This window comes from Mustela putorius, unplaced genomic scaffold, assembly GCF_011764305.1.
Source record: "Mustela putorius furo isolate JIRA1106 unplaced genomic scaffold, ASM1176430v1.1 tig00003853_pilon_pilon_pilon, whole genome shotgun sequence".
NCBI classification, from domain to species: domain Eukaryota; kingdom Metazoa; phylum Chordata; class Mammalia; order Carnivora; family Mustelidae; genus Mustela; species Mustela putorius.
Window position 1 is genome coordinate 8286639 of NW_025422005.1, and position 25029 is coordinate 8311667.

Here is a 25029-nt window from a genome sequence, read left to right on the forward strand (position 1 = left end):
TTGGCCAGGGAGAAAGACTTGATCAACTCTTTTGTTGTTGTTATTTGATCACTTCTTAAAAAGCCAAGAAAAGAGAAGAAAGAAACATGAATTTGGACCATTGGCAAACACAAAAATAAGATGGGTTTTATATATCCACGTCATGATCATACCTTTGTCAATGATTTTCTAGAATCTTCCAGCCCTATTGATGAAGTTCCAGAACCTAAGTCATGTTTGGTGGGGTGAGGTTCGGAGCTGACGACTAAAGAAAGAATTCTTAAGACATCTTTGGTGCAAAATGGTGGTGCCTTGCAGGACTGTGATCTCTGCAAGATAACCATTTGCTCTTCTTTTAGGGCAGTCAGGGGTGCCTGTGAAATGTCACACATATTACCAAGGGGAGTGGGTGGAGAGGGGGTGCAAGGTGCCAGCCCCTGCTCTGTTCTCAGCCAGCCTCCTGCTCCCTCATCACTATTGTGTTTATAAAAGACACATGTAAAATAGACAGACTCAGGAAGGCTGAGAGTGCAAGAGTGAAAAAAGTTAAACCAGGGGTGCCTGGGTGGCTCAGTGGATTAAAGCCTCTGCCTTCAGCTCAGGTCATGATCCCAGAGTCCTGGGATTGAGCCCCGTATTGGGCTCTCTGCTCAGCAGGGAGCCTGCTATCCCCTCTCTCTCTCTCTGCCTGCCTCTCTGCCTGCTTGTGATCTCTCTGTCAAATAAATAAATAAAATCTTTAAAAAAAAAAAAAGTTAAACCATGCAGGGGCACCTGGCTGGCTTGGTCAGTGGAGCACCTGATTCTTGATTTCTGCAGCCTGAGTTCGAGCGCCACACTAGGGGTGGAGTTTTCTTAAAAATAAATCTTAAGGGACGCCTGGGTGGCTCAGTTGGTTGGGCCGCTGCCTTCGGCTCAGGTCGTGATCCCAGGGTCCTGGAATCGAGTCCCACATCGGGCTCTTTGCTCCGCGGGGAACCTGCTTCCTCCTCTCTCTCTGCCTGCCTCTCTGCCTGCCTCTCTGCCTGCTTGTGTTCTCCACTCCCTCCTCTCTGACAAATAAATAAATAAATAAAAATAAAATCTTAAAAATTAAAAAAAAAAAATAACAAATCTTTAAAAGATAAAAAAGTCAAAACGGCTAAGGGAGCTGGTGTAACTAAATTGTATCTGACCAACTTGCCTTTAAGGCATCAACTCTGAGCACAAGATCTAAATAACAAAAGGTTCAATCCCCCAGATTTAGGAGGTGATGTTAGCTATGCAGATTCAGGGAGGAAGTAATAATTACCCCCTCCTTCAAGAATTGCTTTAGACTTTTAAAAAGTTCTTGGGCATTGATTTGTTAAAGGTTCACAGCAACCAGTGAGATAGTAGAGGAAGTGTTACAGCCTCCCCTTTGCAGATGAAAAGCCCGAGGGTCAGAGAGGTTAGGGTCTTGGTGAGGCACACAGCCCCAGAAAGGCTGGCGATCACAGGTCTTCTGACCCCAGGTCAATTGCTCTTTCCTCTCCCGGTTTGCAAAGGGAAAAGCTTACAGACTGGACAGAGGGCAGAAAGGCTTGGCAGGGATCCATGGGGAACAGCGTGGGCAAAGGCTTGGCAGGTGTGAACAGCCTAGAGGGCGCTGTGACTGGGCCCAGCACGCCCCACGGGAGGGGGTTTCAGGGGGACCCGACACCCAGCCGTGTCGCCTATCCTGCACGTGCAAGAAGCTTGCACAAGGCCACGTGCCTCGCAACTGGAGGCGCGCCAGGACCTGGGCCCTCGCTGAGGACGCGCGCTCGGGTGGATGCCCCGCCCGCGCCCTGCAGCCCACGCGGCGGCCCCCCCGGTGGCCGCCCTCGCGACTCCTGGAGCCACCGCGTGTCCCTCCAGGCTCCGCGGGCGCTGGGCGGCGCGTTCCCTGCCATCCCCCCAACCCTACCCGCCTGGGTCGTTCGTTAGCCCTCGCCGGAGGTCCCCTCCAAGTTCAAGCCCGACGGGGAGAAGCAGGACAGGCGCCGGAGGACGGGCCCAGGAGGCCAGGAAAAGTGACCGCCGGTTCTTTGGGTAGAAAGCGGAGGGACGCTCTGATGTCCTTCATTGGGCAGGGATGGGGCGGGGGGCGTTCCAGGGGGCGGACAGAGGTGGGAGAGGTGAGGAGCACATGGATGGACAGACGCGCCCAGGCTCGGGGTGGGGACTCCAACCTGAGGGTTGAGCTGTCTCTAGGCTTTTTTGGAAAGCGTTGGGGGGGGGGGCGGTGTCCTGGTTCTGAGCATGTGCTTCGGCGTTAGTCCCCTTCCACCCCTGGCCCCTCTGCAGCCCCTGACCCGCTGCGGCCGTGGGCTAGACCCGTAGCCCCTATAAGCTCCAGCTTCCCCATCTCTAGAACAAGCGACCTAATGCCTAGGGCTGCGGTGTGGATTTGACAGGGTGTGCGCTAAAGGCCGCATGCCCTTTGCCATCGTCCCCGCGCTCGTTTTGCATAGTGTAGAACCGCTTCATGGGCCAGGTGTGAGTCCACCTGCAGCAAATACTGAAGGGGAAGAAAAGACTGGCTCGTGGCTCCCTGGAGGGAGGGGAGCGAACTGGACTTTCTTTTCTCCGTTAGGTGGTGGCAAGTCATGGAGAAAACGGAGGCAGGGGAAAGAAAGGACAGAGTGGGACGCTGGGATCTGCTGTGGGGTTCTTGATGGAACAGTCCAGAAAGAATTCTTGAGAAGTCTTCAGTGTAGAAAAGGTTTTCTTAAAGCAGGGGGACAGGACTCATGGGCAGAAAATGCTGCACCAGGATTGTGAGGAGTCACGGATTCTAGACTTTTAAGTCTATGGAGGAAGGGGTGGGGCTAGAGATCATGTGAGTTCCTCAGGAATTTTTGTGTGCTGAGAGCAGGTTCTACAGGACCTTGGAGGTCTGGCCGTTGTCAAGATAAGGCTGGTTTTCGTGTCTAGTAAAACATCAACGTGAGGGCAACCATGAGTTCCTTGAGGAAGGTCACGCTCTGCCTGTCTCGGGATTTCAGCAATGGCTGTGGGCTGTAAGGAGATGTGATTTAAGCTACATTTCTCTGGCTTTTGTTGTCCTCATCAGGGACCCACTACAGTCAGGGGAGAATGGTCAGGGAAGGGCTCACTGCCATGGTTAAGGCTGGCCTTGAAGGGGAGAGGAAGAAAGTTCCAGGCAGAGGAAACAGCAGGTGCAAAGGCCCTGAGGCAGGGACACACACAGCATTTTTGAAGAACAGCAGGGAGCTGGTGTGTTTGGAGCAGAGAGAGCAAGAGGGACAAGGGGTGAGGTCAGTAAGTTAATGAGGGAGGGGCCGATAATGCAAGACAGGGGGTCAGCAAATGTTCTTAAAGGACAGAGAATAAATGGTTTAGGCTTTTTTTTTTTTTTAAGATTTTATTTATTTGATAAACAAAGATCACAAGTAGGCAGAGAGGCAGGCGGGGGGTTGGGAAGCAGGCTCCCCACTGAGCAGAGAGCCCGACGTGAGGCTCGACCCCAGGACCCTGAGATCATGACCTGAGCGGAAGGCAGAGGCTTTAACCCACTGAGCCACCCAGGCACCCCATTGGTTTCAGCTTTGATAACCATAAGGTCTCTGTTGCAACTACTCTGCCATCATATCAAGAAAGCAGATGAGCCATAAATCACTAGAGATAGCTGGGTTCTGAGAGAACTTGACTTACATAAGAGACAGGCTCCCTTGGAACTTGAGGGCACGAGCTCAGAAGAGGAGGAATCAAAAGAGGTGAGTGGGAAGGAGGCGGCAGGCAGGAGTGAGGGAAGGAAACTCAATCAAAATCCAAACTCTGCACACTGAATAAAACCAAGCAGAAAGACCGAGTCATGGCACGGTTCTCTCCCTGCGAGCCAGGAAACTCAAGGCTACAGAAGCGTTGAGTTCCGACGGTGCACAGAGTAAGGGGTTTTTATGGGATAAATGCAGAAGTTATTTGGTTTTTAGAACTGATTGGTCTAGAGCTAATGGTCTTTCTTACTTGGATTCAAGGGACTCCCAAGGGAACAAGGAAGTCCAGAGAGAGCACGAACAGACTTTGGTGGTCAGGAATTGGCTGGTGTCCTTGGCTGATTTGTGAGAAGGACTGTAATTCCTGTAAGGTTAGGTTAAGTGTCCTTTATGCACCTGCGTTGGCCATCTCCATTCGGCCTTGACATAGGTGTCTCCATTTTAGTTTGGCTCCACACCTGAGAGGAGGGCATCCTGGAGTCAGGGGGGCCAGGGCTCCCACGGGGTCGAGTGAGTGAGCCCCATCCTCTGCGGCTTCTGCCTCCAGAAGGCCCAGGGCTGCGGGCTGGCCAGGGGCGTGGCATCTCGGGGATCAGCTGGAAGCAAGCAGCTTTGGCGGGTGGGGGTTGGGGGAGCCCATGGCAGGGAGGTCGGCAGAAGTGGAGATGGGAGAGGGATTGGGATTTGGGTGTGGTGAGAGTGGGAGAGGTGGCCTGGAGCCTGGAGGCTCAGGAAGGAGGAAGGGGGATGGTTTCTGGTTGCTTCGCTTTGTTTTTTTAAAGCTAGAAGAAGTACATAGCACATAGAAGTACATAGCTAATCATGGCAATGATTAAGTCCTTAAGTGCTTGTAGGGATGATTCAGTATAAAAGGGGGAAGCTTGGGGGGGGGTGGTTTCTGGAGCAAGGACACCGAAGCCAGTGTCCCACTGCCCAAGCTCGCCCCCCGAGTTCAGGCCTGAGTCTGCTGTGGGACTCTGGGGGTCATGGGTGCTTTTCCTGATTCACAGAACAGCACCTGGGAGGCCAGTGGTGGCCCTGGGCGCTGTCCTTGGGGAGGCAAGACGGGATGGCCCCCAGAGGGCAGGGGACGGTCAGGCTGGGAATGGGACCACACGAGATGGGGGAAGGTCTAGGAGGCTATGGCCCGGAAGCTGGCTGGCAAAGGAACACAAAACATTTCTCTTCCGATCACCCTATTTTCTGACTGCAGCAGAAAGCAAAGGCTGCTGGAAGGGGTGGGGGGCGGGGAGGTGGCAGGGGTGTGGTGGCAGGGGTTTGAGGACAGAGGAGAACGTGTGACTTGGCATCGGGGCGGGGGGGACTAGGGTGTGAGTCTCCCACAACCGTGCCCTGACTTGGGATGGAAGGTGGTCATTTGGAGGGAGGTGGTCCGTGCAGCAGTAGGCGAAAAGTACTGATGAGTGTTGAGCAGAGAGAGGAGGGGTGTGGGGCCAGGGGGAGGGTGTGCCAAGGGTGCTTATACGCCGCGTGGTTAAACCGTGGAAGGAGGCGTGAGACGGCAAAGCAGCGAGGGACTGACGGAGGTCGGCAGGGCCAGAGGATGGGTTCTGATGGGGGAAAGACCACTGCATCGGGTGCTAGAGGGTGGGGGTGGGCTCTGGACCTGAAATTATGGAGTGGGTGCAGTTATTTAGGGTGACCGAGTCTGGGGGCCGCATGGGAGCAGGTGGTTGAGATGGGACAGAGGGCAGGATGGTGGGAAAGGAGAGATCGAGGACTCTGCACACCAAGAGTGGGAGGTGTCGGCTGTGTGGATGGTGAGATCGCCAAGAACCGTGGTGTGTGTTGGAGACTGCAACAGTGAGCCAGTGCTGAAAGTTACGAGGGGACAGGGCCTGGACTGGTTTCAGGGTCTGCCTGAAGCTTTGGACTGGAGTGTTCTGGAGAGAGGAGGAGACGGGAAGCGGCAGCAGGAAGCAAAGAGGGCCCCCTCTCCCGGCCCAGTGGTCTGAGAGAGCCCACACCTGAGAGGGCTGCCTGGGAAGCAGGGGCCATAGAGAGAGGTCTGTGGTCAGCGTTAGAAGGCGCAGGTGCTGGAGGACACGAGACATTTTCAAAGGAAAGAAAGCGTGTGGTGTGGTCTGACCAGGACAGCTGGGGTTGGGCCCCAGGGCAACCAGGGGTGCTGGCGAAGGGTGAGGGTGGACCAGGGCTGGGCTGTGGCCTGGCAGGGACCAGGCATCCTGCCCTTGCCCTTCAGAACCCATCTCATCAAACAGGTCAGACCACTGGCTGTGGTGTGGACCAAGGACGCTGTCTGCCTTGCTTTGCCCTGGAGCCTATGGAGCTGAGACCTGACGCTAGCCACAAGGAGAATGTGCCCCCCAGGCCCGCGGTGCCCCTGAGGCCAGGCAAGACGTTTAATGGGTCTGGGTTGGGTGTGGCAGGAGCAGGACCAGGACAGCAGGGCCAGGACAAAGTCTTCCCAGCCTGGGGCTGAGCGGACCAGGAGTGGGCCTGGCTGGGACCCCTGGCTGAGAAAGGACCCCCCCCCCCCAACTCCCAGGGTGGTCTGTGCTGGGGTAATGGCTCAGGCTCTTAGGGCTTCAAGAAGGCGACAGAGCTGGTCCAGCCAAGGACAGAAGCTGACCCCGAGGAAATTCAGATTCTGATTCACATGCCACTTTCTCCAAGTTCTAGCTGTGTGACCCTGGGGCGAGTGGCCGAACCTCCCTGAGCTTTAGTTCCTGTCCTCAAAGGTGCAAGTCTTCTGGCCCACTCCAGATGCTGGGTCCTCCCAGGCAGCCCCCAGGAAGCCTAGTCTCCCACTGTCTCCTTGGGGACCGGGGAGACTACGCCCCACCCCGAGTCCCCCAGAGCCGCTCCCTTGCAGCTGTTGGATGTGTTGTTGGGTCTTGTTCTAACCCCCAGGGTTGTCCCCCATCACCTCTGCCCAAGCCAGAAATCAGTCCATCTTGACTCTTCTCTTCCCTTCACGTGCTCCCTCCCGCCCCCATTCTGAGCCTCCACAGCAGATCCAAATCTGTCCCCAAATTCCCTCCTCCATCCCTGCCACCCCGGATCCCAGCCCTGTCATCTCTCACCTGGAGTGCCCTCGACAGCTCATTGCTGTCCCCACGCTTCCCTCTCCCTTCCTCCCTGCCTGGACCCCAGCCCTGCTCCTTGCAGCCAGGCACCGAGGCAGACCACCCCTCGGTCCACTGGGGGAGTCCTGAGCCCCCCACCTGGGGCCCTGTCTCCGACCAGCACCCCCAACCCACCTGAGCCCTGACCACCAGCTCCTCCCCAGGGCACGACTGTCTCTCTTCTCTTTAGAGCAGCGGAGATGCCTGAAGAGCCGAGATGTTGGCCTGGGCAGTGACCATGGCCGGTGGGTGCGTGCGAGCCAGGCCCAGAGGGGAGGGCCTGCCATCACCCCCTCCCCGGGGGCCGTGCTGTGCCAGGAGCCTTGCCGAGTCCAGACCAACCTGGCTGGACAACGGAGCCCCGGCCTGAGCCCCGTCCTGAAGGGCACAGCTGGCCAGCTGATGAACACAAGCTTGCAACAGCAGAGTAACCTGCAGCCCCCCGCCGGCACTCCCCGGGGAAGGACAAGAGAGTTCGCCATCCAGCAGAGTAACCTGAGCATGAGGGGGACCAGCTCGGCTCAGGGCAGAAGTCCCATCAGCCACCGCCTCTGGCCCCACCTGACTCCTCAGGGAAGGCCTCGCCCCCGAGGATCCCTGGCTTGCCCATGGTCCAGCCTGAGACAGTCCCAGCTGCTGGCCACAGACACCTCCGGCCCAGATGTCCAGCCTGACGCAGGCTTTGGTCCTTTCAGTGGACACACACGGCCAGGCTCCAAACTCTGGTGTGGCCTGGGGAGCTGGCCCTCTAGGCTCAGAGGGAAACCCCTCACCCTGAAAGACCTGACCGTACCTGTCCAGAGCCAGGCTCGGACCCCATCCCAAATCGCCGTCCGCCAGCTGCTGGCCTCCGTGCGACACCTGGAGCGCGCAGTCAACCGTCTCAGGTGCCAGGTGTGCCAGGAACCCAGCAATGGCCAGGTACTCCCCGCCCACACCCCGCCCAGCCAACCTGTGCTTCCCGGGATGGGAGGAAGGAGCACCTACCTACCAGGTCTCGGGGAAACTGCGCATTTCCCAGAGACACAGGGGACCCAGGCTGCCCTCTCAGACTCTCGGGCAAGCAGAACACCTGCGTCCCTGAAGACCATGCTGGGGATCCTAACTGGGGATTTCCTTGACCCTAAGCAGGGCATCCTTCAGGCCAAGCCCCTGAGGCAAGGAGAGAACTTCTCCCCGGGGCCGACAAACGGCAGCGGGCAGAGGGGAGCGCCCCGGCTCCCTCGAGGTGCAGGCATCGAGGAGGCCAGACTCTGCTCTTTAGCCGGCTCCGGCTCCGGGGCTGCCTGGGGTGTCCCACCCAGGCGGGAAGGAGGAGAGGTGACTCCGCAGGAGCAGGTCCACGAGGAGGAAGAGAGGGCAGCTTCTTGCCTGCTGGACGCAGCCCCAGCAAGGATCATCGTGCAGGTGGAGGCCAGAGGAGGCTGGGCATGGGAACTGGGGGACCCCCGGAGGGCTCCTCCCGGGAACTCTCATGGCCAGTTCGCTGCCACTACCCTGTTGGGCAGGCAGGCTTGGCAGAGGGTGTGTCCTGTCCTGCTCGCTCCTCAGCCTGAGAACTGTGTCATGTCTTTTGGCTTTCCAAGAAAAAAGCCCGAAACGTGCTGAGCCTGGAGCCCGAGACAGCCCGGTGAGGCCATGGGATGGGGGGTGGGGGCTGGCCACCCTCCTGGGAGACCTGCTCCCCCATTTGCCTGGGCCAGGGGAGACGAGCCTCTGATGGAGGTCAAGCCCTGGCGGCAGGTCCTTGCGGGACTTCCAGGGGAGGGGACTCCCTTCCCACTGCCCCTGCTGGGGAATGTAAGGGCCCTCCCTGGCCCCAGGGACCGGGACATGGGGACTGCTCTTGCTGCTGCTAGGAGTCTGTAACCTCTAAGGCTGCCTGGCACTCTTGGCCATCCAGGAGGCACTCTGCGGCTCTGGGAGCTTTCCTGGCCGGGACTTCCTGGGCTGGCCACCAACAGAGGGTGTTGTTCCAGCCCGTAGCTGGTCTTCCTGCCGCAGCATGGGGCATCAGGGCTGGGCAGGTGCCCTGGGTGAGGTGCGGTCCCCAGCTGCTTCGTGGGGCCCACCCCCCTGATCAGCCCCGTTCCGGCCCCAGCTGGCAGTGGCTCTCCAGATGTTTCAGAGCGTGGTGGCACTTGGTGCAGAAACGCCGGGCGGAGGCTGCAGCGGTGGCCCTGGGCCGCCGGCAGCTGCTGTGCAGAGGCCTGTGGGCGCTTCGCCGGGCTCCAAGACTCCGGGAGGCCCAGCTGGAGGTGGCGTGGCAGCGACACACTCAGGCCCTGCTGGCCCAGAGCTTCCAGAAGGTCAGGGGCCTCCTTGTTGGGCCATGGGGCGGTGATGAAAGGCTCGTATGTCGGGGGAGGGCGTTCCCCTGGGCACCTTTCCTGCACCTCCTGAGTGATCTGCGGGAGAGCAGGTGGAGTGCCACCCAGACACCTGCACCAGCTCTGCTTGAGATCACACCCTGCCTCCACTACTTTCTTGGTTCCACAATTTCTTGCTGTGTGACTTTGGGCAGGTTGCTTAACCTCTCTGTGCCTTAGTTTCTTTCGCTCCAAAAGGGGATGAAAACAATAGTACTTACTTACCTCTCAGGGTTGTTGTGAGATTAAATTAATACAGAGAAAGGACTTAGAACCCTACTTAGCACATAGCAAGCGCTCCGCCGTATGGGTGGTTGCTCTTTTACTACTGGTTAGCTAGCCAGGACTGGGAAGACACGTCTGTGTTCTTCCCTCCTTGGGAAAGGGGGTGCTTTGGGAGGGCCCAGCTTCAGGAGTTGCCTCTCAAGGAAGGCACTGCATCTTAGGCTCCTCTCCATTCATTCATTTACTCCCAAAGGGGCTGGGCAGTCTGCAGGTTAAGACCGAGGGCTCTGCGGTCAGACACATCTGTCCCCATACCCCATCCAGGTGCTTCCTCTTGGGGTATGAGGCTGCCGCTGACATCCTTCTTTCCCTCTCTCTTCCCCAGTGGAGAACCCGGACTCTACAGCAGAAGCAGGGGCAGCCCCACGTCCAGACTGGGCCAGGACCCCCACCCTCTGGGGCAGGACAAGGCCAAGGCCCCTCAGGAAGGGAGCCAGTCAGGAGACGCAGGTAGTTCTGGACTACCCTGTGGCGCATTGGTCAGTGGGGCCTGGGCAGTCCGAGTGGCCTCCCCTCCCCCGCTTCCTGTCTCCGTGCCCAACCCCCTCCCGGCTCCCCCCACAAGAGAATGAGAATGAAGTGGACAAAGATTTGTGCAAAAACATGTCCACGGCTGCATTATTCACACCTGCCTCTTTTTTTTTTTTTTTTTTTTAAAGATTTATTTATTTATTTATTTGACAGAGAGAGATCACAAGTAGGCAGAGAGGCAGGCAGAGAGAGAGAGAGGAGGAGGAGCAGGCTCCCTGCTGAGCAGAGAGCCCGATGCGGGACTCGATCCCAGGACCTGGAGATCATGACCTGAGCCGAAGGCAGCGGCTTAACCCACTGAGCCACCCAGGCGCCCCATCACACCTGCCTCTTACTGGCATTATTTCTGATCGTAACAGTAACACGTGCTTGATTCGAAAAAACACCCCAGAGAGTTATCTGAACCTTTCACCCCCTTCCCCACGGGTGCCCCTTCCTAGAAGCAGTTTCCTGGTATTTGCATGGAAGTTTTAGTGACGAGGATCAATGGTTGTGCTATGTTAGATGGGGGGAAAGGCTAAAAAGTGGTGTGTCGGGTATTTTTCGTGCACACGAAACGATACAGTAGGAAAAACAGTGAAATGTCGCACCGAACCGCGCACTTAGAGATGGTTAAGACGGTAAGTTTGGTGTATTGTGTATTTTACCACCGCTCAAAGTGAGAATCAATAAATAGTTCACCCAAAAAACATGCTGAGATAACCAGATAGTGCTTAGTGAAATTCAAGCTGGCCATTTCTTCTCCATTCCCTCAGTCGCCCGCTACTGCAAAGTTAGGGTTTTGTTCCTCCTTGTAAATGAAACAAACGTGTATAAAATAATTATTCAAATGCCTATTGTTTGAATACATGTTTGCGGTAAGAATCCAAACAGGTGGGACGCCTGGGTGGCTCAGTTGGTTAAGCAGCTGCCTTCGGCTCAGGTCATGATCCCAGTGTCCTGGGATCGAGTCCCACATCGGGCTCCTTGCTCCGCAGGGAGCCTGCTTCTCCCTCTGCCTCTGCCTTCCACTCTGTCTGCCTGTGCTCGCTCTCACTCTCTCTCTCTGACAAATAAATAAATAAAATCTTTAAAAAAAAAAAAAAAAAAGAATCCAAACAGGAGGGGGCGCGCCTGTGTGACTCAGTGGGTTAAAGCCTCTGCTTTGGACTCAGGTTGGGATCCCAGGGTCCTGGGATCGAGCCCTGCATCAGATCAGGCTCCCCGCTCATCGAGGAGCCTGCTTCTCCCTTTCCCTCTGCCTGCTGCTCCCCCGACTTGTGCTCGCTCTCTGTCAAATACATTTTTAAAATCTTAAGAAAAAAAAAAAAGAGAGAGAATGAAACAAAGGCAGAACCTCCCCCCAAGTTGCTTCCATAATTAGGGATGACATGGAGAGAATGGGGTGGGGGAGGGGCAGCTCATCGCACCTGTGCCCATGCCGTGGTGGGTGGCGGCCAGGTGGCCAGGCTGGGACTGTCGCTCTCCCTCAGCCCAACCCGGGTCATTGCTTCCTCTCTCTGGGCAACTTCACTTGCAGTCCAGGGAGTCCGGGGGAGGAGGCAGGAGCCTGGCCGAGACCAGCTGGAGGCGATGGGGTAGAGCAGATGCTGCAGGTCTTACAACAACTGGCTGGTGAGCTGTGGGCCCCCACAGGCCCCAGGGAAACAGGGGAGAGGGATTGGGGCTGGTCCCAAGCACCCAAACTGGGCAGGGCTGCGGCTACTGCACGAATGAATGTTTATGGAGCATCTCCTTGGACAGCTTCCCAGACACGATCTCATTTGAGCGTCCAGGGACCTGGGCAAGGCTTTGTGCCCAGTGTACGGTTGGGGAAAGTGAGGCACAGGGAAGTTAAGTGACCAGCTCAAGGGCACACAGTACGAGAGGCACACATCCTGTCTTCGTGTCCCCTTGAGGCTAATGCAGGCCCTGCAGAAGCTTGAGTGTTCGAACTGGAGGGTCCCTCAGACATCACTCACTCACGGGGAACACGGACGCCCAGAGACGAGGCACGACAGAGCCTCCTCCTGTCCTGGTCCTCCCTACTCTCTCTCCTCGCTCTTCAGTCTTCCTCTTGTGGTTCCATCCGAAGGAATGGGCCTGGCAGGAGAGGGGGCTCCAGGGAGAGGTCTCCCAGGTCGCACTGAGGACTCAGAGGATGGGGAGGCCGCCCCTAGCCCCATGCTCTCCTGTGACATGTGCACTCAGGGGAGCCTCTCCGGACCCTGAGCAGCGGAGAGCCCGGCTCGGCAGGTAGGGAGGAGCGGAAGAAGGTGGGAGTGGGGCCCCCCTTCCTCAAGGCAGAGAGGTTTGGTCGTCAGCAGAGCTGGGTGCCGGCCGCTCCCAGCCCCCCTCCAGGAAGCCATCACATTGAGTGCGCCCTAAGTTAAAGTGTCGCGAGGGGAAGGAACACAGTCCCATAAAAGGCTTTTTCCTGTGTTAATTTTTTACGATGTGACATTTACATCTTACACGAAAGAAAAGAAAATAGATACTAACCCCCAGTGTGCCCATCACCCAGCCTCAAGAAAATCACCTCCTGGGTGACGCCCAGGTGGGGCAGTGGGTTGCGTGTCTGGTCCTTGGTTTCAGCTCAGGTCACGGTCTCAGGGTCCTGGGGTCGGGCTCCGTGTTGGGCTCAGCGTGGAGTCCCCAGGAGCTTCTCTCTCTCCCCCTCCCTCTGCCCCTCCTGCTCATGCTCTCTTTCTCTTTAAAAAATAAACCAATAGGGGCGCCTGGGTGGCTCAGTGGATTGGGCCGCTGCCTTCGGCTCAGGTCATGATCTCAGGTCCTGGGATCGAGCCCCGCATCGGGCTCTTTGCTCAGCGGGAGCCTGCTTCTCTCTCTCTCTCTCTGCCTGACTCTCCACCGACTTGTGATCTCTCTCTCTCTGTCAAATAAATAAATAAAATCTTTAAAAAAAAAAAAATAAAATAAAAAATAAACCAATAAAATATTTTAAAAAGAGAAAGAAAAAGAAAATCACCTCCTGAAAGCCCTGTTTCATCCATACCCCAATTGCTCCTCCTACGTTATTTTAAAGCAGCCTCCCCCCACACACACACATCATACCGTGTCACCTGTAAATACTTCCGTAGCGTCTCTAAAAGATAGGGACTCTTTTCAACGACATAACCCCCGTGCCATGATCACGCTTAAAAGTGAACATTAATTGCTTAATGCCAAAAAAAACATCTGGTCAGACTTTACATTCCCCACTGTTTTACAGGTACACATTCTGTTAGAGCTTTTTTGAACCGGGATCCAAATAAAGTCCTTATGTTAAAGTTGGGGGATAAACCTTTAAGGTCTTTTTGAGCTCTGGGGTCCCTTCTAGTTTTTTGAGTTTTTGTTTTTCTTTGCAATTTATCTGTGGAGGAAACCAGGCTGCTGGTTGAGTAGAGTTTCCCTGGGTCTGATTCCTGCCAACTGCATTCCCCCGTGAAGTTTTTTCTCTCTTTTTTTAAAGATTTTATTTTTATTTATTCGAGAGAGAGAGGGAAGGAGGGAGAGCACAGAGCGAGAGGGAGGAGCAGGCTCCCGGCCGAGCAGAGAGCCCCACCACGTGTGGCCCCGGGATCACGACCCGAGCCCAAGGCAGATGTTTCACGCTCTGAGCCACCTAGGTGCCCTCCTCCCCCACCAGTGCCGTTTCCTAGGAGAACTTTGAGCTTGACCACAGTCTCACGGAGATGTGAGGGTGAATGCTTGGTCTGTTGCGGGAGAGCCAACAGGAGAGCTCTGGGCAAGGGGACGGTGCAGGCGAAGGCCCGTGACAGGGGAGTGTCGGAAACTCAAAGGACACCTTGGTAGCCCGAGGTGGGGAGCCTAGGGGACAGGGAGGGTTTAAGGTGATGATGGAAAGGCATGCCGGGGGGCCAGATTATACATGACCTTGTAGGTGGTGTTGAGGAGCTGACATTCTGTCCTAAGCTCAAGGCAGGGGGCACGAGGCGGGGGTGGCGCTGGAGGTTTTCAGCAGGGGAGTAAGATGACGGCATTTGAGCTTGGGAAAAGATCACTCTGGCCACGGAGTCTCCACTGCCTGGAGGGGCCCCGAGTGGATGCGGGAGGTCAGATAGGAGGCTGCTGAGGCCATCCGGGCACCCAGGGGTGACAGCGTGGTGGTCTGAACAGGTTCAGAGTGTGAAGGGGCTTGTCCCCGGCCTCAGCAGTGGCACAGGGCAGGTGGCTGTCGCTGCCGTCATGACTACGAGTACTAGCACCTTCTCTTGGCCCCCCAGGTGCTTTGGGGCCTGGCAGAAGTTCATGCTAAGAGCCGCCCGGTATCGGGACCGCCTGGCCCGCCGCCGGGCAGGGACCCTGAGGTTATGTCTGCAACAGTGGATGTGGATAAAACAGCTCCGGACGTCAGATGGAGCGAAGGTGACCCAGCTGTCCCTCTGCCGCCAGAAGGCGGGTGAGCGAGCAAGGGGCAGACCGAGGGGCTCCCTTTCCCTCCGACATTGTCACCTAAGCTCCTTCTGTGCTGGGCCCCAGGGGAACTGATGGCATCTTGTGATGGGGGGTGGTGGTACCCGGAGCATTCTGGGGGGTGCGGTCTGACAGCCCAGGAGGGTCCAGGAGGGGTCCCCAGAGCAGGCAGGCCTTGGCTGGGCCCCATCCTCACTCCGGGTCATGAGCGGCTCTAGGCAAGAGACTTTGGTCCATCTTCCGCTAGGAGGCGATGTGGTCGCTGCTCTCAGAAGCTCCTCATCTGGGAGATCATTCACAGCCCTGGTTTCCCTCCCCCAGAATCTGATAGGGGAAGATGGCGTCTCTGCGGTGTCTTGGAGGGGAGGGTTTGGAGGCAGTGGGTGGGGGCAGTGCCTGGGAGGGGAGATCCTAAGGAGGGGTGAGGCGGGCTGAGGCTGCCACGGGTTCCACCAAGGGCTTTGGGTGGAAGGAGGTAACTGCGGATGCAGCTGATTCATCCTTTGACGGGTCCTTAGGGAACACGGCCCTCTGCAGCTCGGCGCCCGGAGGGGCCACAGCCCAGGGCCTGGGGGTCCTGGCTCGGGCCCAGGGGCTGCCCCTGGAGCCAGGCGGGGGCTCCCTGCAGGAAGCCTGCGAGAGATTGGCCCTGCACCGGGTGCTGCTGCTCTGGAGGACACGGCTGTCCCAGCGCCAGAGGGCTGAGTAGGTGTCTGCAAGCCTGTGACCCAGGGTTGGGGGGGGGGCATGTGAATGGAGTTGGGGAGTGCCCCATGGGGGATGGGCCAGGTCCTGCTCTTCCCCAGGCTCTTGCAGAGGGCACCCCCCCCGTCCCCGGGCCCAGAATGCTGTGATACCGGGAGGTGGCCCAGGGGCCTGGAGACAGTGCCTGAGCAGAGAGCGAGCTGTGGGAGCCATGAGTTAGCTGGGGACACAAATGCTTGTTAACACAAGAGTCTGCAAACACAGGAGCTTGCTTGCTCTTCTCCAGGATGGGTGGGAGCCCCCTGGTGGCAGAAACCGTGCCTGCATTGCTGGGGTCTGGCAGGTTGGAGGCATGGTCCCCTGTCCCCCGTCTGCCTCATTACAGAGCTAGAGAAACTGAGGCTGAGAAGGCCAAGCAACTTGCTTGAAATCATACTGTGAGTTAGGAGCAACTCTTTGGGTCGCTGTTGCTTTTCTACAAGTGCTGGGACCCTTGTGGCTGCGGGGGAGGGGGTGATGGGGATCAGGAGGGCCTGCTGCCCTGGTGGAATGTCAAGCAGAATGTAAGCCAGCGGTTGCAGGGATAAGTTGAAAGCCCCATAGTGGGATGCCTGGGTGGCTCAGTCAGTTAAGTGTTTGCCTTCGGCTCAGGGCATGATCCCCGGGTCCTGAGATCAAGCCCCAGGTCAGGCTTCCTGCTCATTGGGGAGCCTGCTTCTCCCTCTGCCCCTCCCCCCATTCATGTGCTCGTCCCACACCCACTTGGTCCACTTGGACCCTCTGTCTCTTTGAAGTCCCTAGAATTCCGAGGGAACTCAGTTCACCGTGATCCCTCAGAATGTAGCTCTCCTTCTCCTATAGTCCTATAGTCCATCCTCTAGCCTTTGGGCACCAGGGAACAGTCAATATCTCCTTCCGACAGAGCTGGGGCTGTCCTGTGCTCTAAAATAAGCTTCTGGATCCCCCGTCTTCTGCTATTTGAAGTTTGGGGAAATGGCCTTCCACCAGGCCTCAGTTTCCCTATCTACATAACTGAACAGAGGCAGAAGTACTGATGTGGCTATACGCGTGGTCCTCTGAGTCCGGGGTCCTTGGGTCTGGGTCCCAGCTCCGAGTCCCATCAGGAGTGTGGCAGGGATCGCGAGCTGATACAGGTGTAGAAAGCAGTGGCCTCAGCCTTAGCGGCTCGTGAGATTCACTCTGGGAGCCCTGGAAAAGTCAGGACTGCTAAGTCAGAATCTCCGGGGGGTGGGACCCCAATGGGCATGAGTACGTCTTGGAGCCCCCCACGTAGTCCCCTATGTGGCTGGCTTGCAAGGTGATGCTCTAGCCCGGCGTTGGGCACGGGTGGCCCCTTCCAGACCAGTTCTGGCAGAGACCTGGCTGGGGGCAGCACCTGCTTGGCAGCCTCATCAGCCTGGGGGTGAGGCTGGGGCCCGGAGATTCACCTGCCCCTTCCTATAGCTCCTTCCTCCAGGACAAGAGGCGGCAGGTGATTCGGCGTATCCTGAGGGGGTGGCATTTGAGGGTGTGGGGTCCGAGCACCCCGTCAGACAGTGCCAGGACCACCTTGGCCCCGGAGCTCCTGGGCAGCATCCCGGGAGGGGAGCTGCTGCTGGACGGCAGCCCACCCCGAAGCTCACTAGAGAAGGTGAGGGGCAGGGGGTGGGAATGGGCTGGGGTGGAGGGGGCAGGTGTGAGGAGACAGTGGAGACAGGGCAGGGCCTGAGGACCCAATACTCCTTTCCTCCTTCCCCAGGCTTCCAGGACCCCCGCCTTCTTGGAGAACCTCCCACTGAGCCTTCTGTGGGCATCTGGGCAGCGGCAGAGGGCACAGTGCCTTCTGTCCTGGCAGGTGCGGGTTCAGCAGTCCTGGGGTGCAGCGAGGTGGCACCAGTCTACCCTTCAGAGGCGGTAGGGATCCCTCCCCATGGTGGGTGAGCCACGCCGCCCACCGCTCTGTGGACATCCTGTACCTAGTCCCCTTCCCATTACTCTGACTCCCATTACTCCCACATCCCTTTGGGGTCTGCCTTCCAGAGGGCTCCCACCCCACGCTCCAATCCGTTGGTACCCAGATTCAGGTCCTCTGGACTTCTCCTGCCCTCCCAACCCGCCAGTCGTTTCTCCCAGAGACTTTGAAGCTGTGGCTCATTCATTCATTTATCTGCTGCACAGTGCTTGGGTCCGCCTGGGTTCTAATCCCAGCTTTGCTCCTCCCTAGCTCTGTGATCTTGGGCAAGTTGCTTAACCTCTCTGTGTCTCCACCTCCACATTTGTATGGAGATAATAACAGTAGTCACTCCAGTGGGCATCAATAAGGTAGGGGCACGTAATCCCCGAGCCCAGGGCCTGGCACAGAGTAAGCACTCAGTTCATAACAGTGTTGATCGCTAGTGGCTGAACTCAGGACTTGGGGTCCGTGATCCCATCTCCTCCCTAACCTGTTGTTATAACACTCAGAGTAGCATTTGAGCAGTCCAGTCCCCAGCAAGCCACACTCCCCCATGATGGAAATAGGGAGAAAAGTCCCCCCTCCAAGCTCCTGAGGGAGGGGGTGGCTGGGAGAGCCCAGGGCAGGGCAGCAGTGACCATCCTCAGAGTGGACACTCCCCTCCCCACCTTTCCTAGCGCTCTCCTCAGCTGGAGCCACTGGGCCACAGCCCAAGGGGCCCAGAGAGAGCTGGCGGTTGCCTGGGCCCGGGACCGGAGCTGCAGGGCCGCGCTGGGCTTGTGGCGGCGGCAGCTGGCACAGGGGCGCGAAGTGGAGCAGTGGGTTCGGGCACGGGACCGCACACGGGTCCGAGGGGCCCTGCACCATTGGCACTCCTGCTGGCAGAGTAAGTTGGGGTCTAGTGCCGGCTCACCAAAGGGGAGGGAAGGGCCAGGTCCATCAGGGAGACCCAGGGTTTTGTGCCCTCCTGCAGAGTCCAGGAATGGGACTCTCATGGAGCATGCCCAGGACGGCATGGTGGGGGGAGGCAGAGCAGAACCAGGGGCTTGGACATTGCCCGCCCATTCCCCAGCTGTGTGGACCTTACACGAGCTGCACAACCTCTGCAAGCCTCAGCTTACTCATCCGTAAAATGGGGATCACAGCAGCACCCTCCCCAGAGGCTGATTCTGGGGAGTCTAGGACACCACCCCCCACTGTTGGCTCGGAGCTCAGTTCCTAGTAGGTGTCGTCCTCACCGCCATCTTCTCCACCCTCGTCCTCATTATGCTCACCTGGCCCTCAGGAGTCACGGGCCTGAGCACCCAGTGCTGGTGTCCTCAGAGCCCAGCACTGGAGGTGGGGAGCACTGGGGGCCGTTTCCGAGGCTTCCCACTTCACCAACACATATATCAGGGAGCTGGTGGGTGGGGACCTGGTTGTTCTGGAAAGTTCCTGTCCTGTCCACTGAGGACAGCTGCTTCTCCAGCCCAATCGTTGTCCAATTATGCTGACCTCGTTTTCAAGGAAAAGCTGGAAATCCAGATTTTTACGTGAATTGTCCTGATCCCTAAACGTTTCCAAGAAATGAAAAACAGTGAGCCGGGTTGGCCTGTTCATCACAGGACACTTGGAACCCAAGCACTTAAACCCAGATGGTTAGGCGGCCTTCTCTGTCCCTGCTTGGGTCACGTGCAGAGGGCCGTCCGAGGAGGGGCCCACAGTTACCCGGGGCTGAGGGGTGCGGCTGGGATGAAGGCCCGGGGGCATCTCCGCCTCTCTCGGGTCACAGGGCAGCAGTCCCTGCATGCCAGGTACCAGACGTGGGTGCAGGTCCATCTCCGGGCCTTGAGGGGGTCCGTGTTCCAGGACTGGCGGCAGGCGGCAGCTCGTCAGAGACGCCCAGGGCCCTGCCCAGAGCGGCGTCTACTTCACAGGTGGGTGGGCCTGGGGCTAGGAGGGTGAGAGAGGTTATCCCCACTCCGGACAAAACAGAGATAAAGCCCAGGGACCTAACGGGGGAGCCATAGACCTGTGACCATTGACTCCTTTACCTGCTTTGTTCGAGAGGTGCCCACCCGATGCCCTGATGAGCCCCAAGTCTCCAACTCCCAGCCAGGTCAGTCCTTTGGTTTGAGGGGACACAGGAAGGGCGGGGGAAGTCCCTGCCTCCGACACCCACCATTACGTGTGTCCCAACATCACGTCCGTGTCTTGTTGAGCACAGGGAAGTTCTGCTCTGTACAGTTTCCAAATGAGTGAACTCTTCCTGAAAATAGAGATGTTCCAGTAAAATGTATAGCGCTCGCTCATGCATAGTTAGAAGCAGTGGGAACAGGTGATGCTTGCTCCCACCGTTCAGCTACAAATGCGCAGATGCTCACAGTGTCCCCACACGGGCGGCTGGCCGTTGATGGCTCAGTGGCCGATACCAAACTTTCAGACCTGAACAGTGGACACTGTGCTCCCCTCACCGGCCTTCTGCCCCCGGGTGGGCTTGTGAGGGGCGACCAGACCTCACTGCTCCCCCATACCTGCTAGGTACCCATGACCTCTAGGGGACACCTGCCCTCTTGAGTCCGTCTGCGTGTGGAGGCCCTGGACCAAAGCTGGCACTTGGACCCATTACACAATCGTGTCTACGTGCTGAAGGCACAGGGTCGTGTATGCAAAACCACGTATTACCTAGGCCACTTAGTGGGGGGATTTGTGGATGCGATTTGGAATAAATGGGACTTTTTGACTCCGAGAGCCAGCTGGGCCCCTCCCTCTGCTCCTGTTTTTCAGCCGTTTCCAGGCCTGGCGTGGAATTGAAAGAGACACAGGGGTGGTCCCGGCCATGGGAGCCTCTCAGGATGGCCCGAGAAAGGCTGTGGGGGCCACATTTGCTACGTGACAGGATGCCTGAGCAGCCAAGTCCTGGGCACAGGAGTGGCGTGTGGCCTGGGCCTCTGTGGCCCACTGCAGAAGCCACGTGCCGGGGGGGCCGGGTGCACAGGCAGCCGAGCAGGGCCTGGGCCCAGCAGGCCTTCATAGCATGACGAGCGGCTCTGGGCCGGTGCTGCGAGGCCTGCTGGCGGGCAGAAGAGAGAGTGGCCCTGTGCCAGACCTAGTGGGTGGGTGAGTCCTGCCTATGCCGGGTCAGCAGAGCCTATGCTACCCAGAAGCTGAGTAACAGGTGGGTGCCCGTGGCCTGTGGGCAGCCCCACACAGTGCGTCCAGCTGAGTCCGTTTCTGAGGCCTTGGGCTTGCTGTTGGCAGAGGTAGAGGGTATGTGGTGGCTGGCGATGGGGCTCGGGAGGTTGGGGTCAGAGGAAAAGGCGATTGCAGCTCGTCCTGGGGTCCAAGTCCAGACCCGCACTTTCCAGCAGAGCAACCCCTCTCTGAGCAAGTCTTTGAAGGACAGAGAAGGATAACAGGCCCGCCTTAGGGGATGCGTGGGAGCACTGGGCTCAGGGCTCCGAAACACGGCAGGTGCTCATTAAACAGTGCTCTTGTGAGGGAGAGCAAGGCGAAGACAGCAAGACTGCCGCTCTCTGTCCCTGGGGTGTGATGTTCTGCTGCTCTCTGGGCCTCTTTTAACCCAATTTCCCCAGAAGAGGGATGAGGGGAGGATCCAGCAGAGCACTGGCTGGGAAGGGTTTACCTTCTGCTTCACACACATGTGGGCTCCTCCCTGTGTCCCAGGATCCTAGAGGCCTGGGCCCAGTCAGCAGCCAGGGCCCGTGACCAGCGAGCCGCCATCACCCAGTTCCAGCAGGCTGGGTCCAGACGCCTCCTGTGGACCCACTGGGCCCAGTGGCAGGCAGCGCTGCTCAGTATGCGGATGGAACCACAGGGGAAGGCCCCGGAGGCCCATGCTGTTGACCTCAGGCAGTGGCCCAGGGTGGCCAGCAGAGGGCGCCTTCTAGCGCTGACCCCAGCTCCAGCCCTGTGGAAGCAGGTGAGCCGGCCTAGGTGGGGTGGGCCAGTGGCTTCAGAATCAGCTTACTTCAGCCCATGGTGGCAAGCGTGGCTGGACGCTTATCCAGGGGACCCACTGGTAGGGACAGGACCCCTACCACGTTCTAGAACCACCTCCCGGCTCTGGAAGCCTGCCATCTTTGGGTCCATCAGCAAACATTTACTGAGCACCTACTAAGTGCCAGCCCAGCACAGGTCCGCCACAAAGACAAATGCTGTGGTCACAGTCTGTTAGGGAGACAAACACTTGAACTCCTATGTATCCTGGTGCAGCCTAGGGTCGGGTACATGGGGATAGGAGCAACTGTTTGTCAAGTCCCTTTTATTCTTTATTGGAAAAAATAAACCTGCTCACTACAGGACAATCAGGAGATATAAAGGGAATGTTTCTTTCATAACTCCCTCCACTCAAAGACAACCACCGGTCCCTCTCCAGACCCGAAGCACTTAGTTCTGGGGCGCCTGGCTGGCTTAGTCGGTGGAGCATGGGACTCTCGATCTCAGGGTTGTGAGTTCAAGCCCCATGTTGGGTGTGCAGAGTATTTAAAAAGAAAAGAAAACCTTTAAAAGAAAAAGAAAAAAGGAGGCATTTAGTTCTGACACCTGCAAATGGTGACAAGAGCCTAATGGCAAACAGGACTGAAGAGGCCGCAATGGAAGCCAGGCACAAGAATGTGGACACCACATGGCAGTCTAGGGATGTCCTTGGAGGACACACAGCCCCAGTTACTGGCAGGCCACACAGGTTCCTAAAGATGTACAGGAATCATCCAGAGTTTTGTTTCAGAATGTCAGGAAGCATGTAATAGATTCTAGAAAGGTTCTTAGAAAAAAAGATTAAATTGTTTTTTTCTAAAAGATCCTATTTAGAGAAAGAGAGTACACGCGTGTGAGTGCAAGCAGGGGGAGGGGCAGAGGGACCGAGAATATCAAGCAGATTCCACACTGAGCACGGAGCCTGAGGCAGGGCTCCATCTCACCACCCTGAGATCATAACCTGAGCCAAAATCAAGAGTCAGACACTGAACCGACCGAGCCACCCAGGTGCCCCTACATTGTTTTTTAAAACGGAATTGAAAGGGCCTCGCTTTGGTTATTTGCAGAACCCGTATATTCACGCGCACAGGGGGCGGTGGCAACAGCAGCTTCTGGGGACTCGACATTTTATTTCTAGATCCGTGTCACAAGCCAATTTTACTTTTGGTCTGCTTAAAAATATTAACATTCCATATTTTTTTATTTTAAGATTTGACAGACAGAGATCACAAGTAGGCAGAGAGGCAGGCAGAGAGAGAGGGGGAAGCAGGCTCCCCGCTGAGCAGAGAGCCCTACGTGGGGCTCGATCCCAGGACCCCGGGATCATGACCCGAGCCGAAGGCAGAGGCTTTAACCCACTGAGCCACCCAGATGCCCTGAACATTCCATTCTTATCAGCAAAGGCAGTCTGGATCCCCTGTGCCGATGGAGAAAAAGAGGCGTACTAAAACCAAAAGTAAATGCCGGGGAGAATAACAGTGCTTGGCTCCAGCCCCAATCCCTGTCACAGGAACACATGCCCCCAGGCAGCCTTCCCCGGGTGGCACAAGCTGGTATTAGGCCTCCCCATGCAACAGAGGCCCTCTGAGAGTCCCTGGTCTGTAGCAGAGCCGTAGCTGGGCTTGGGCTCCGGAGTCAGGCAGGTAATCTCGCTTTGTAAAACCCAAGTGGGGACGGACTGCACTGGCACAGCTGAGCCCTCACCAGGCGGTGGGCATGATGGATCCGCCCCTCCGCTTCCAACCCTGGCCGTGCTTTGAGGACAGGGGAGGCAGCAGGGGTGTGTGCTGATGGCCCTGCTACAGGCAGGTGTCTTCCCTGCCTCCTCTGGGAGCCTCGGGGCCACACAGAAGGAGGAGGCCCTGCTTCTCTGCAGGGCAGGGCAGGAAGGACCCTGCCACGTTGCCTGGGATGCAGGGGGTCCAAGCCCATTGGGTTCAGGTTATCCTCTCTGGCTGTTCCTCAGGCCCACGGCTACGGGACACGAACCGGCCTAAGCCAGCACCACAACCACGGGGGACAGAGGAAGCCGAGAAATGTCTCCTGGGCTCAGAGTAAGGAGACAAGTCCCTGGGGCCAGACATCTCCCAGGCCTGGAAATCGGCTTCCAGCAACGAGGCTAATCCTTTTTAGGTACAGCTTTTGTTAACCTTTTCTTTCCAGACAGCAGAGAGCGGCCCCTCTGCCTTGCCTTCCGTTGCCGGTGGCAAAGGCCTGCAGGCGCGGGCCAGGCCCCAGGCCGGCCGCCTCCGAGGCCAGGAAGCGATCGCTACTCTGAGGCCCCACCCCTCCAAGGCCAAGGCGGCGCGGCTAGAAGACAGCTGGGGTTAGGGCAGCGGGGCGGGCGCGCGGGGCCCCGGGGGCGGGGGCGGGGCTCAGCCCGGGCGGGAGCTGGGCCCTCCCTCCTCCTTGCTCTCTCCGGGAGGATCCCGGGCTCTGCCCTTCTCCCTGGTCATTAAGGGGTCCTGATGCTCTTGGCTATCGGGGTGCACGCCAGGGCTTCTCCCCACCAGGAGGAAATACCTGCAGCGCTGGCACCGGGAGGCACTGCTTTCCCGGCTCCACGGCTCCCAGCGGGCCCGGAGCCTGGCAGCAGCATGGAGACACTGGGTAGATGTTCAGGGAGCCGAGCAGCTGGCACGGAGGCTGGTGAGTGGGTGGCACCCTCTCCCCAGCCTCAAGCTGATCTCGCAGCTCCCCTCATCCTCAACCCTAACCCCTAGACATGAAGTCTCTCAAAGCATACTGGTCTCTGTGCGGACCACAGTCTGAAAGCTTGGGGCCAGGTGCAAGGCAAGACGCAGCAGAGGGGCAGATGGGCAGGGGGGCAGCAGGGGCTGGCTGGGCCCCTCTTACCCCCCACTCCCACAGCTGAGGCAGTGGCACCTGACGCAGGCCTGGCGTGTGTGGCGGAGGCGGGCTCTGCAGCTGTGGGTGGCTCAGAGATTACAGCAGCAAGAAAGCGGCCGGGTCCTTTCCCAGGTATGGGGGTAGCTCCCACCCCTCAGCAGCTCTTCGGAGCTGGGCCCCTCCATTTTCAGGAGAGGTGTCTGTTCCATTAGAGAAAACACAGCTTGGGTCCCCATTTAGCTGGTGATCAGGCGCTCAGCCCAGTTCTACCCACTCGGTGTGGGCATGAGCCTTGGCCACAGCAGGTCTGCCACTCACACTAGCCCACGTTGGGTATGGGTCCCTGACTGCCCCATCCCTTATCCACCCCGCTCTGAGCGTAGCTTCTGAGATCACAAATCAGATCTGTTCTGAGCCTGTGCATTTGGCCTGGGGCTAGAGCTGGCTGGGTGGCTGGGTGGCTGGCTGGGGTGGAGGGAAGGGGGGGGTGTCGCCGGGCGGCGGTGGGGAGAAGGAACTGGGCACAGGTGTTAGCCTAGCACAGACAGCAGACCCAGGAGGGAGCCAAATAGCCTTTCCTTCCTCCTTCCTAATTCCAGGTCTTTGAGAAGTGGCGCCAGCTCCTGGCAGCCAGGGCCAGAAGAGGAGCCACCAGCAGTCTGATAGCCCTGAGCCCGGCGGGCATCAGGAACCCCGGGAGTAGGCTGGAAGCTGCTCGAACCCGTGTGCATGGTGGGGCAGGGGACCCAGCTGCAGCTGTGACTTGTTCCCTTGGAAAGAAAAACAACACTGAGCCCAGCCTCCCTAAGGAACAACGCCCCACCCATCAGGGCAGTGCAGGCCCAAACCACCAGACATCCCTCTGCCTGGTGACCCGGGAGCCGGCTCTCTGAGCTCTGAAAAACAATAAACACCGTCCTTAGTCCCAGCTGCTTCTCTTGCTCAGTGTCCCCTAAGAGCTGCCCCTCTGCCTCAGCCAGCCACCCCGGGACGGGAGTGAAGAGGGTACACCCGTGACCCTGGCTGCCTCTTCTGCCATCAGGCTGCTCTTTGGACACCTCTCTCCTGCTGAGTCAGTGAAGACCAGCAGGCAGGGACTGGGACCAGGACAG

General features: G+C 57.9%; 1 protein-coding gene across 1 annotated transcript; it reads left to right on the plus strand.

Moving 5' to 3' along the window:
• Positions 1-1807: 1807 nt before the first annotated feature.
• Positions 1808-24845, plus strand: CUNH1orf167 (chromosome unknown C1orf167 homolog). The gene is given in 20 exon segments (XM_045064932.1): positions 1808-2031; positions 5963-6094; positions 7020-7750; positions 7961-8236; positions 8689-9138; positions 9809-9933; positions 11534-11853; positions 11955-12249; positions 14241-14416; positions 14949-15135; positions 16600-16786; positions 16895-17049; positions 17767-17975; positions 18861-19029; positions 19139-19187; positions 19821-19970; positions 23231-23393; positions 23538-23716; positions 23939-24049; positions 24517-24845. Coding segments are annotated over 19 exon segments (4296 nt in total). The 5' UTR covers positions 1808-2031; positions 5963-6024; the 3' UTR covers positions 24811-24845.
• Positions 24846-25029: the final 184 nt, after the last annotated feature.